The sequence below is a fragment of the Pieris napi genome, chromosome 12 (assembly GCF_905475465.1).
Source record: "Pieris napi chromosome 12, ilPieNapi1.2, whole genome shotgun sequence".
In the NCBI taxonomy this organism is placed as follows: domain Eukaryota; kingdom Metazoa; phylum Arthropoda; class Insecta; order Lepidoptera; family Pieridae; genus Pieris; species Pieris napi.
In genome coordinates, this window is record NC_062245.1 from 9,268,159 (window position 1) to 9,283,162 (window position 15,004).

Consider the following 15,004-nt stretch of genomic DNA (forward strand, 5'->3'; position numbering starts at 1 on the left):
CAACGCTCGGCACACTGACACATTGGTAGAAACAAACACAAAATATAATTTTTAATGTGACAAGCACTTAAAGGCAAACATGACATACATATAGAGATCATAACCTATTATTAAACAAAACAAACATTACAAAAAAAATTCAAATTACAAAAAACTAAACAAATTTTTGGATCTGATAAGTACATTATTATGTATTGCTTTAAATAATCTCTTTGGTATTGAAATTTAAATACGTGAAGTTTTCGGCAAACTTGAATAATTGTAATTAGAAATATGTAATGTTAATAATTGATGACTTTTCCCACACTGCCAGATGCAATCTTTTAATAAATCTCACTTTTAAGTAATAGGCAGAGACCACCGAAGTCATCGTACTGTACGTACCTGACAATATTATATATAAGAAATATTTAAAAAATTCGTCTCATTTATTTTTATAAAAAAGTTACTTCGTAAAATGGCGTTGTATTATCTAGATCAGTGTTCCCAACCTCTTTGTACCATGCCCCACCTTAGCCTTACTAAAATTATTATGCCAACTATTCAACTAACATAACTTTTAACTAAAAAAAAAATTATCGTTATATTAAAGAAACAAATGATACCTATGATATTTTTCCTTTTTAGGAAGAAATTACTAGGAACTTGTTAACGATACACCGTAAGTAAAACATCTAACATAAGCCCACCCAACAATGAAATTGCCCCCCTTGTGGGGTGGGGCCCCACGGCCCAACACTGATCTAGATGATCTAAACTTACGCAATTTATATCAACCCAGTCACAATTTTATGCAAGATGTCTCCAGTAGTATATTTTTTGTCGTCCTCATAATTTATGATGGTCCATAGGATATGCGGCTCGAATTTTTATGCGTCCTTAATTACGCGTAAAACATTCTTTCATACAGTTAATTAAGTAGTAATTAACTCGGAAAGTTAATATTGTTTATGGAGTGGCAAAAAGTAGCCATGGAGGTCTAAAAATATACATAAGACATTGTTTAAAACATACTGAAATATCGATGTCGTGTGTGTCACATTTATTTATTTTGAAACAACCAAAGCCTAGTAATTTAACGGCTATTTTAGTATAATCGATGGAATAGGTACTTTAAATGTTTTTTCGGATACAAATTTAAAAACGCGTAATGTCCGATAAACTTGAACTGTACAAAACGCTTTTTAAGAAGCGAAAGAGTCTTATATATTAGTTATATGGCTGCGTTACGAAACTAAACGTCGATTATACTCTAAAGAGTAACGGCAAACGAATAACTTTATTAATAAAGTTACTTAATGCAAAGGTAACGTTAGGGGTTAAAAATGTTATAACTTATCCATTGCATATATTAATGTCGTAGAGATTGTAAAATTTGTGTCTTGATAGCGAAAAAATAGTTACATGATTAAAGAATTTAGAGTTAATAAAATAAAAATTAATAGAACTTAGGTCTAGGAACTAGGACGCTTAGGTCACGTGACATTAAACTATGTCCATTTGTCTTTTTTATGGAGATATTGGTTATACCTGGAAATTGATCATAATACAGCTTGTAAGTTTCGGGTAACTAGACAAAAAATGTGACTAGTTTTAATCATTACAATTACGAATTGATTCGACAAAAAACGAAATATCCAAAAGTGATGGTTGGTAACCTTTTTGTCGGTATCAGAACGTGTTATGTCAATAACTAGATTTCTGTAATGCAATTAAATACGTAAATTATTTCGATTAAACCTGTCAGTATCTACATCCTTTATAATAAGCGAAATATACTCTATGTACTTAGTTTAAAGGAAAATCACTTTACTGGATTAAAGCTCGTGTAGGTATAGCCCGCATATTCATAAAAAACGTCACTTCACTCTCCCGACGTCTTACGCGCTTTACAGCAAGTTTGGTCAGTCAACTCATGACCAAGGTTCTTTAAAAAGTTATGTTTGTGAACTTTTTAGAAGTAACCAGTTTATTTGGGAAAACCGACTCACCCCGTAAAACATAACTAAGTCCTTACAAACTTACGTTCCTAGTTCAATAGAGGTTCCTAGAATAGTATAATAATAATAATAAAGCCCGTTTTATTTCCAATCATGACAAAAACAAATTATAATATACAGCTTAGATTATTTTACTTTTTTTTTTCTTTTGCTTGAAGGTCGCTATCGGTACTGAAGGAAGCTAGGATATAGTTATCCTATATCCTAGCTTCCTTCAGTACCGATCGGAACCCCTTCACGGGTAATGGCCTCCTCCAGCTTTTTCCAACTGACTCTGTCTATGGCTCTCTTTCTCCATTCGTTTCCTGCTACCGCTTCTATTTCTTCTATCCACCTTTTTTGGGCGACCTCTTCTTCTTCCTCTTGGGGTCCTTTCCATACAGTTGTCTTTAAGGTCCACCTATTATCTGTGTATCTTGCTATATGCCCCGCCCCCCTAGAATAGTGTGGCAGTCATCAATGCGTTATTGAAACCCGAAACAAAGTCATTTATCATTGTTGTAAGAAACTGTCGCCCATAACGAGTAAAAACTACTAATTGTACGCGAACAGCTGTTAAAGGTAATGTCGAGGCGTCAATCCGAATACAAAAGACACTTTATATTTATAGCTCTTCAAAAATCGTAATGAGATCCGATCGCGTTTGGATCACCGCGTAATAAATACATTAAAGCGAAAGGTATTTTGTCGGGATTGTTTAAAGGTTAAGAATGCATGCTTTATTATTGTAAGTCTTATGGGATAGCAAACGTATACCAAGAATCTAATTTAATCAGGCATCTGCAATAGGACACGTAAAGTTTAGGTACATATACAAAAAATGCGCTAAAAGCTTTTACAAGTAACATCTCATACTTCTAAAATATTAATAATGTTAGAACATCTTATTGTTATTTTAAAAACAAGTTAGGAGTGAATGGAATATGTATGATATTAATAAATAAAATATATAAGACGTGCTAAGGCGGTTGTGTTACCTCACTGTGTCGCCTCTGCCATATTGAAAAATCTATATTCAAAATAAATTTTATTTGATTTGTCAATTTAGTTTTCAAATATTTTCTGTTTATTGACAATAAATTCCCTCTTTAATGGAGGGGTTTGAACTTGAATGGATGGTTTCATTCACATGGTTGAGATGATTATGGCCACACAGAGTCGTTACAGTTAGCCACAAGAGTTAACAGTTAAGCCATTTAAAGATTCATCCTAGATCCAATTGCAGCTTAAGTTTTCACCGCTCTATATTAAAATAGTTAACTTAACGACACTGAAAGTCGTATATGAGTTGTTTTTTACGCGTATAATTAGTTAATCTATCGTTAGAAACGGAATGGCTAGTGGTGGCTCTAGAGTTTTCTAAAAGACAAATACAGGAGCTACTATATGGTTATAAAATAGTAAAACATTTTATCTACAAGAAACAATTTGCAAAACATCTTTATAACACATTTAATTTTTTACTCGCTTACTCCTACACAACGATAAACATTCAAATTGATTAGCTCGTGACATTTTAAGATACCCTTGCATTATGTTGCCGAATAGCGATATAATCAAACACCTTACTGGCTTGTTTTGTGCGGAACTACACACCTGATTAATTTATTGATAAAATAACGTGCATTTAAAGATTTTTAGTCGACTGAGTTTTATGGTAATAATTTCTATATACACGAATTAAAATGAGCTTAAGTCAGGTCAGCACTGGAAAAGCGTAAAAGGAATTTAAACTAGTAGATATAACAAGGGTTATCCAGTATTTACGATGTTCAGATGCTGGATTGTACTTACAACGATTAAAACAAATATTTTCGATAAAGGCTACAATAAAATATTTGGTTTAAAACCTATTTAAATAAGATTGTATATATATTTCGCCTATTATATAATCTCTTAAGACTGGGGAGATAACTGATATTTTATAAGTATGAATTAACAATAATTTACAGGAATTTAAAGATTTTTTCATTATTATTAATTGAATATTATAATATCTACTATTTAATTGTCATTGTTAAATAGTTTATGTTGAACTTTTAGTAAAGTATATTATTGGCTTTCGGTAAAAGCTTCCATACTTAAAGATATTTAATTATAAGTTATAAAGGTCGCGTCGTTTTGGTATCTCCCACGAGCATATTGCTGGGGTAAAAACAAAAATTTAATATGTAGAGTAATTTTTCATGAATAATTTGTCCTCAATTGTACGTTAGTTTTAGTGATTTTAGTATTTAGTATGTGTCGTGCTCCGGGATCATGTTCCACACGTTTTGTTACACTGAAAAAGTACTAAATATTTTTTTCAAGACTAGTGTTAGTGCATTGGCTAACATGACTAACCTAGTTGCGCGACTCTGAAACCCTGTGGTCGTGCGTTCGAACGCTGCCTGCACAATAAACAAAAATTAAAAACCAAGGGTTGTAGAGTACACTTTTCTTAATTATACGATGAAGTCTATAATTGTTGTTATGACGGAAAATGTGTATTATATGCGATTCAAATTTGAAATCTACAACTTATAATTTCCAGTATTGAACTACTAAAAAATAAAAAAACTACTAAGAAAATAATCTTTGATAATGTGTCTACAAATATGCATCAATTAAGGACACGGCTATGCTTTTTATTTGCGCATACTTTGTTCTAAACGTATCGCTTTATTACACAATTTATGGCCTCTTCGTATTGATGTTAAGTTTTTCACTCGGCAATTTATATTTGTTACTATTTTATTACTTATCAATTAATCTTTATGATCTAAAGCCGTTTATCGTGAATTAAAATTGACCTTTTTTAGTTATTAAAATTAGATTGCTTGTCGATGCTTCTGATCCTTAATTCGTGACTATGTATTTTGTATAAAAAGGAAGGTGTGGGATATTATTACAATTGTTATTTGGTTTCGCATAGGTATGTAGTATACAAATAATTAAAGACAGACACAAATGAATATTAAAAAATTCTTACTAATGCGACAATTATTATAGTAAAGAGGATCTAGGGCAAATTCTTTCAATTACCTAGTAAAAGTGCTTAAATAAAGTAAAAATATAAAAGAAAATGCAAATATCAATGTGTTTAAAATCTACAGTGTTGTACATTACAAAACATTGGTATTATAGAGGTACTGAGAAATATAGAGATATGTACCGATAATGATTAAATAGAAATCCTTACAAAAGTTAGTAGATTTGAGCCTTTTCTATTTTAAAGACAACTTAGGTACACTTTAGCTAATTATACAGTCAAAAGTTTAAAATCTTGTAACTTGTCTCTTACGAAAGTGTGCATAATTGTATAATGAAATTTGTTGGCGAGTGTTTTGGGACAAATTTTTCACACTGTGGACACAAAATACGAAATTATGTATGCCGATAAATAATATATTCCATAGAAAACAAGGACAGGTATATCTTGAATAGATTTTAGCTAATCGTGTAAAATTTTACGATTAGAAGGCGCAGTATTTATTAATTGTTATATGTATTTGCAACGATTAAGTTTTTAATATATTCTTAGTTACTAATTAACTTGACTAACTGACCGACTCTAAAATGCACTAATTAGTATTAAATAACAATATTTCTCATTTCTATTGATTGGTCTTGTATTACTGAGATAATTAAATGTATAGACGATAAGATCATATAGATTAATAGTCAAGTATGTTCTCATTGATTTCGTTAGACGATCCTTGTGGCATGGTAATTAGTTACTATGTTCAAAATATGACGATTGTAGTTATTATATTAAATTAAATTAGTTAGTTATATTAAATTTTATTGAACTTTGGCATCATTAAAATACAATAGATGTGAAAGGTTTATTTAAAAGCGTTTATCACATTAACATTTTGATTGTATTTCGTCATTTTCATTTACTTATTGTCCTTAAGGTTATTGTCTTCCTTTAAACACATATGTGAATTTAATTAAAATTCGCTTAACTATGACGAATTCTGCCTACGTAATCTATTCACACGTTGTCAATAACACATCAAGAATGTCTAAAAAACCAGGTTAATGAACACATCAATTCGATCATGTTCGGCTCAATCGGTACATCACCGAAGATACAGTTAGTCGTATTGTTGTGGACAAAGTTTTATAAAGTCGATGTCCTGGGTCTTCGCCTATCAGTCTCGGATGTACCGCGGCGCTGTATAAACCGCCTGCTCCAAAAATCCTGAATACATTTCAATTTTGCTATTAGCATTCGCTACGCGCGACTCGCCCTAGGCCGTACGACGCACGCCACTGACACATTTCTGCGGTTACGTGCGTTTATTGAATTTAGAACAGTTTTGGTTTTTTTAATCGGTGCAATAAACACTCTGTGACTCACGTGCTCTAGGATCTTTGGTGTTTCACGGAAGAGGTTTACTTGGAATGATGAAGGTAAGTTTTTCAGGCGCTTTCAGTTAACGTGTTGATAAGAAAAACATCTTTTAAATCATTATATAATATATACTTTATTGCCAGTTCTTCTCTTCAGTTCTACGCGCTTGATTTGAGAACTGGCAGTAAATGTAAAATTAAAAGCATTTAATGTATAATATAATTCTTTTTTGACGTTATAAGTGTACATTGTGTTACCTATATGAAAAAATGATTTTTGACTCGACTTGACTTGACTATAATGATTCTAAAAAATCAACATGTCGATAATCGATTGTGCCTGTTTCATTCGTTGAAAGTTCGTTATGTGCAGTTCTACACATTTTGAATATTTATTCAAAAAGTATTTACATTCTATTTAATATTCAAAGTGGTCAACCAAGTGCCATTCTCCAATTTCGAGAACCTTACGGCCAATCAACTCAAATCTTTTCAATAATATTGTCCAATTTTTATTTGATTTATTTATAATCGAGCTATCTTCAAAACTAGTTCCAGCTAATGAAAAAACCTTAATTATTCCTACGCTTTTTAAATTCCATACAAATGTTTACCTAAACACAAAGATCAAGTTCAAGGCTATCCGATAAACTCATTTAAGTTCGAATAATATTGAATACTAAAAATCTTTTAAGACAAAGTACCGGCTTTGTAAATAAGTGATAATTGCTTAACAAACTTGACTCATTCGCTAAACTAAGGCTTATAGAGATTTCTGAGACTGTAAAAATAATAAGCTCGCATATTTGTTGAAGCTAATGAACTAAAAAAACAATGTTTTAAACCAAAACCGGTAGAACTATATCTGCTGACATTTCCAATTAAAAAAAGACGTTATGATCTTGGTTGGCGCGATGAGCGCAACGACAGGTGGACTATGCATTAATACTTATTATAAAAACATGATCAATGATATATAAAGCAATCCTGAAGGTAATAAGCTTTTGATAAGAAATCTTTTTGCTATGTCATTTAATATATTACTTAATTATTACGACTTCGCCAGAGGAGTATGAATAACAGCTTTTTGCCTTCTCATTTAGGCTTATGTGTACGACGTACGTATATATGTCACCGTGAAATTGTAACACTGTTAGATTGTAATCTATCTCGCGAGATTGTAAACTGTCGAATGATTGTGAACTCAACGTACTGCTTACAATTTAACGTATTATTATTCGGTAGATTGTAATCTATCCATAGTGAAACCAACAGTTCGTTGAGGTTCACAATCTTTCGACAGTTTACAATCTCGCGAGATTGATTACTATCTAACGGTGTTTACAATTTTACGGTGACATATACTTAATATCTATGTTTTTCACGTATATTATATAAAATAAAAATAAAATAAAACCTTATAATGAAATTCGCCAGCAGAGAGCTCATAAAGATGCTCAACGGAATAAATTTATAATAATAAAAATCTGTTTTTATAAATTGCTTAAACGTAGTTTAATTATCGACTCCAATAATGTTTGCGTGAACATTTACTTACAAAAAGCGACACAGTGTCTTTAACATTTAAATGAAAATCATAAAATCAAGTTTTATTTAATATGTATACATTATAGGTACTTTATTGATAAGAGATGATTGCCTGGTTCATATTACTCTTTAAAGTTAGTTACTTTTTCGCTTTATAAGATTTATTAGCGATATTGTTAATTGAATAGTTCGTTTATTATTATTTATTAATGGCTTCTGTATTTTAGAAGCCGCTGATATTAATACATTTTATTCGTACAACTTAATTTATACATATTATTAACAGTCTTAAAAGTTTTGTTATAAAGTTAACTTATTAAGACTACTTAAAATATTTATGGCTTCACTTGGATACTTTCCAAGAGAGGACATTTCAAAACGACTTGTTTCTTAGACTTGCAACGAAAACAAACAACTGGTAGCTAGTACTGTGATTTATATGTCCATCACTATATGTACACACGCCATGACATATCTATCTATAAATTAAGTCGTTGACACAACTTGGGCCTAATAAACCTCCGGAGGATTTATAACGAAAACGATGGAAGACGATCTATTTCCGTATAACTAAACATGGCTGTGTATTGCAATGCAAATGGGTATTTATAAGGTAAAAAAACACCCTTTGTCGCTACCCCTCTTTTCGAAGACACTCTCCTTAAAGCCACAGCCGAGCGGCTTGATCCTTTGGCGTTGCGTAGAGATGTGGAGTCACTCTGCATCTTCTACCGCATTTACCATGGAGAGTGTTCAGAGGAGTTGTTCGGATTATTACCTGCAGCTCAGTTTCATCATCGGACGTCGAGGCAGAATACGAAATTCCACCCGTATCGCCTCGACGTCCGCCGTTCCACAACTGAGCGTTTTTCAAGGCAGTTTTTGCCGCGCACCACCACTTTGTGGAAGCAGCTGCCAACTTGAACCAATTCGACTTAGGGTCCTTCAAGAAAAGAGCGTACCAATTCTTAAAAGGCCGGCAACGCACTCGCGAGCCCTCTGGCATTGAGAGTGTCCATGGGCGGCAGTATCACTTAACATCAGGTGAGCCTGCTGCCCGTGTGTCTATAAAAAAAAGGTAAAACCAACCCAAACGTTTTTCAATAAATCAAAATAAATGTGGATTTTTGACCGCGTCGACTGAGCATGTTTATAAACTGTAGATCAGAAATGAATAGCGATAATATGTAGCCATTCTATTTAAATCGTTGATTAAATATGCAAATACACGAAAGAGTATTTTTCATTGTCATTAAAGGGCAGATTCAATATACAACCTACTCTATGGCATGCCTTTAGGCTGATCACATAGACAAGTTTATAAATGCGTTTTTTGTCTCTCATTCAATGATGATATACCATTTTGTAGGTGTAGGGTTCCCACTATATAAACGTGACAAAATTTGGTGTATAAAACGTGTAAACACATTACGTCATAGAAACTTCGATATGTAAATAATGTAATAATTTCACGTTTGACATATTGTATCAAAAACCAAGGACAATATTAATAATAACTTTATATTTGTGTGTTCACGAGTGTGTGTAGCGTGTTCTTTTTTACAGGTATTTTGTGTAATTAAGTGAAAAAAGGGGCAATTAAGTGACAAAGACTTACATAGTAATGATACCTTTAAAACCCTTTAGTGGTCTCAGCCAAAGATTTTTGTATCTTTTCACGTGCTTTCTAAATTAATAAGTATTAAAATTACTTTCATAACTTATTTTGGAGCCATTCGGTCTGGTCAAAAGATATAAAAAAGACAAGTAAGAAACATATAAAGTAGCGCATTTTAAAGATTGTGTGTAAGCGTATTTAAAGAGCATGTTGTAATTTATCTGACATGTAATAAAAATTCATACCAGCACCTTCTGATAGACGACACAAACGTATATCGAGAACCAACGGCTAGTAATAATAGGTTTTATTTTGTAGCTTTTTTAATGTATTTCTATTTACTTAAAACTTATAAAAATATAAATAAATTTACACGGATTCTGCAAAACAATCTTTTAGCTTAAAGCATAAAACAGCTCTGAAAATACTTGCGAAATTTCTCCCTATTTCAGAGCACATAAACTCATCCACAATGATAATAAGATAAGATGTTTTGAGTGAAATTCTTTGGAGATGGTATCACCGTTCAACTTACGAGACAGGGCGGCAACAATGACTGGGAATTCTTGCTTTCTGAGAATTGTAATAAATATCTATCGAGCAATTTTAGAGTCAAAATACGTTTACGATTACTGAGTATTATACCTTTCCTAGATTTATTTACACGAAACGGATGTAAAGTTTGTAACCCTGAAAATTATTTCAATAGAAAGCTAGATTATTCTAGTAGACAGACTACAACTAGTGATACAATTGCTTGTTTCCCGTTTCGAATGAGGTCGCGTGGGTAAAATGTTCCAAAAATGCTTCTCTGTTTTCTGATAGAGACAGATTTATTCAGGACACTTTTGTATTAACATGAAATAACTTGAGACTAAAAAACCCCTAACAAGAAAAAGGAAATAGGTCGATAGCCCCTTTTCGAAGCTTCATTATTAATGTATTTTATTTAGGTTTAAGGCGGCAATAGAATTTTTGTTCTCGTTTTGATTGTTATATCAATTCGTGGGTAAAGGTTAAACAATATATTTTATATGTATTAATTAATATTTTAAAGAATATTATTTTTTGGAATAATAAATTTACTGCTGTAATCACTCCATATATCTACTTCTTGTAATAAATTTACTAAACGTGTAAATTGTGTATACACCTGTAACTTTGAGAAAAATGATAAAGCCATTCTATTGGAGAATATTGTAGTTTTTTACATTCCTGAGTCTATACTTATAATTTAAAGAGGAAAGATTTGTATGTAAGTATGTTTCTAACGAATTGGCTCAAAAAGAACTGGACCGATTTTAAAAATTCTTTCACGATTCGAATGCAACATTATCACTGATTAATATGTTTTATTGCAATAAAAATAAGGACCGCATTAAAACTACAATAATGTTACCAAAAGTGTAAAAAAAATGTCTATAAATCATCTTTCATTGCATGCGCTGCGAATACTATTGATGATAGAACAAAAAAATGTTCCACAATATTAAAGAACATACCAATATCTACAAAAAAAAATGATCCCCGAGCGAAACCAGGATGGGCCGCTAGTAGGTAATATAGGTTTACAAATCTCCACTATATTAGTATTACCATCCTTTATAAATATTACTGCTGAACTCATATTTATTTTAAACGTGGGGAAATGCGTAACGCATACCCTCCCGCGGCACGGTTGCCTCGTGGTGAAAGGTTATGTTGGAATCGCTGCTAGTTGGTATTTACCCACTAAAACCCCACGGCGCCACCAGCAATCGCCACCGGAGGACACAATAACAGCGTAGCCTTGTCCGCAACCCACCACGCGATCAGCCTCAATGGCCACGAATGATGTGGAAAGGACCTTGGCACAGCAAAGGGTCATTTCGCCCTGATTTGTAAAGATTAGGGTGGTCGGATACAATTCTTGCAGGAAGTAATCTTTTATAGAATGTCTGTTAATGATAAAAACAGATTTGCATCAAAAAACTTGATGATTAATAATTAAATGTGAAAGGATTGATCGGGATGTAGATTGTAGACCTGTATTATATTATAATTACATCTCAATTTCATCTTCCTTTAACCTTTCTCTAGGCTTTTTCAGATTTAACTCGTTTTATGTTAGTGCCGCACCTATATTATATAGTATCCCGAATATAAAATATATACCACGTGGACGACTTGAGAGACCGCTTACAACTTAATTATAAGTTAATTAAAATGTACTTAAAAGTAATATGACCCCAGTTACGTCTTGCGTTACATATACCATTTTTAAATGGGTCTTGTACCATGCAATTTTGTTGCTTTTCTTATATCACCAGAGAAGTTGTCATAATAAATGTCCAATAAATATAATTTATTCTTATTTAATTGTTTTGATCTTTATGATTTTATTTATTAGAGTACTTAGTGAGGTAAGCGATAATTACATATACTTAAAATCGTTTAAACTGTTTAAAGCACCTACTCATGAGCATTAAAATTATAACCTTTTTCGTGTGGCTTTTGTCTGCACCGCAAAAATCTTAATCGATATTTTAATTACCAAAACGTAAGACAAAAAACGTTAATTACCACACTCACTTGACAACTTTATGTGTCGACTTTATACGTTTAAATACTTACAAATTAGAGGGAAAGGTGTGACATGAAATACCACCGCATTGCTGTCATTTCGAACAAATCAGTGGCTTCAATTGTTTTCAATTAAACATGGAATCGTTTCAACGTAAAAGAATTAACGTATTGATATCTAACCATAAATGTGAGTGGGAAAAGCATTTTGTGCATTGTAGACGCGGGTGTCAATATTGCAAACATTTTATTTAAGTGAATGCTATCTTTATGATATGAAAATCTATTAAGTGTTCATGGTGTTAATGCTAGTAGTTTGTGTGGTTTCACGTCACGTCACAAAATTCTTATTATTTTTACTAATTGAAGTTATACTTCTTAAGGCGCGTTATGAAAAATTGATGAGAGTGAAATTTTACGATGCGAGCGCACCGTGACACAAAATTAACAGAATGAAGTTGCCCACGGAAGATGCTACGGCTTTGGACATAATTTAAAAACAACATTCGAATAATAATAGGATTAACTGTAAGAGAATAATAATAAATATTTATTTATTAAATTTTTCAAATGTAAACTGAACTTTATTGACTATAATGACTCCTTTTCCAGTGTTTGATTATTTAATTTAATTGCATGCAATCAAAAACAATTTTAAATAACGCTAAAGAAGTATAACTTCTTACGCGCCTACATAAGTACACGCACCCTTTTTTTTATTTATATTTTGGAATTAATTTGAGATTATAAAGTGGTTGCATGTGATAAATGGAAATACTACTTCTATAAGAAATTCATGTTATTGGACACTCAATTATACTAGATTAAAACGTATTTAATAGAATTTATTGAAACAAAACATTTCGACCCGTGATCAGGTCAATTAAAACTTTAAAATTTAGGTATATGTATGGTGTATGCAAATAGGTGTATGAGCATACCCCACATACACACCTTCGCGTAGGTACTTACCCTACTTTTGCACCATCACACAACACAGCCAAATTAAGTATCACTTAGTGAAATGTTTTGAATAATTTTTATTGTTGACCCTTGTTGTAGGTAAATATTATGTATTCCATCTCTGGCTATATTTTTAGTTGTTATATATTGTTTTGATCTCAGCTATAATATTTCGTATAATAAATAAATAAGTATTATTAATCACAGTATTAGACGACTAAACGAATTTCTTTTAGTGAATAAAATAATAATAGATCATTTTAATATTGTATCAACTTTACAGAAGTACGCCATGAATCATTTTAAAACTTGCAAGCTTGGATGCGAAATTGTTAATAAAGATCGTAATTTGAAGTCACTGTTTTGGATATTTTAATCATTCTTTTACCGAGAAAGTGTCTTTGGTTCCGTATTATTCTATTATAATGAATATTTATATATTTAAAATAGACTTGATTGACTCCGATGAACGTTTTGATAAAAAAAGGTTTTAATTTAATAAGCTCTAATTGACATCTCATTATAGTATTTCTTTGTCAGATTCTGTAGCGAACCGTTTAGGTTTTAGGTCTGCTAAAATATTTGAAATATATACGCAATACATACAATCGATTTATAAACATAATTTAATAAATCGTTATTATTATTTAGGTGTATAAATTATTATTTGACATTAAACAGTCAATAACTAAAAATGTTTAGAGAACGCTCTGTTGGTTGGTGTTTCCTATAATTTTATGCCGAGAACTTATTTGGTATAAATATTTTATTTAGATACGTATTCGATAACTTAGTACCTACTATAGTAAAGTTTGCACTTAAAGTTACTGAAACTTATTTTGTCGTGGAACCCAGAAAACTTAAAAAGCCCCTTTTGGCGAATGTAATTGTGCTTTGATTGATAGTTATGCGTTGACAGCTTGATGGAAACAACGTGTTATTAAGGTTTGGCATTTCCCAAGTTTATCTTCGGCTTATTTTCCTTATACTTATTACAGAACTACAAAGATCAATGATTGTATATTAATATGTATAATTATCTGGATATTGTGGGGTCTTTGCATCATAAAGACATCAAATTGGTGGAAATATATATAGACATTATTATTTTCCATCTTTTTATTCAAATTCAAAATAATTTATTCATTTTGGTAACACAATGTACACTTATCAACGTCAATCAAGAAATACATATTAAATGCTTCTAATTTTACATTTACTGCCAGTTCTCAAATCAAGGGCGTAGAACAGACGAGAAGAACTGGCAATGACTTCCCGCCACTCTTTTTAATCCCCAAGTTCTTTGTTCTAAAAAATGTTTGGAAGGAGCTTCAACCATTACACCATGTTCCACATGACAACTGTAGTTAACAATTAATAATAAAAATTAAGCTCTTGAAAGCTTTTGGAAGACGACATAAATTGGTGAACATGAAGTCACAAAATCTCGCTTACGTGTTCCCGTATGTAATTATTAAATCTAATTATGACATTACATTTAGTCAATGATAAGTGCCAAATGAAATACCAGTAGGGACCAGTTAGAGCGCGATGGCCGTGACATTTTCATTTAGCTTTTACGAACACTCTTATCGCTCGAGCTATTTCGGCACCTGCCCAGTACCCTTTACTTCCTGTTCGTTACATTTCTTTTTTATTGTTTTTCGTTTTCAGCTAAGAAATATATATGAACTCTTTCAGAGGTGTGTAAAAAGCAAAAGATATTTTTTTTTTCTTAAGTTATAGTTCTTTTGGCGCGTTAGGGAAAAATTATGTGAGTAACTTTTTACGATGCGCGCGCACACTGTCCTAAAAAACCGACACCGTGATGTTAGTTATAGCATTGAAGTTATACTTCTTTTGGTGCGCTAGGGAAAAATGGTAAGAGTAAATTTTTTCTATTGCTAGTGTCGTTTTTTCTACAAACTTAGAATAAGGCGAAAGTTAAAATTTTCGAAAAGATTTTTTCTTG

The 15,004-nt window shown here is 31.8% G+C and overlaps 1 protein-coding gene across 1 annotated transcript in view; it reads left to right on the forward strand.

The window, feature by feature from the left end:
* Positions 1–6,126: 6,126 nt before the first annotated feature.
* Positions 6,127–15,004, forward strand: part of LOC125054470 — a 37,664-nt gene continuing 28,786 nt past the window's right edge. Inside the window, exon 1 of the mRNA XM_047656392.1 lies at positions 6,127–6,401. Coding sequence (XP_047512348.1) covers positions 6,393–6,401 — 9 coding nt within the window. The 5' untranslated portion in view covers positions 6,127–6,392. The remainder of the gene's footprint in view (positions 6,402–15,004) is intronic.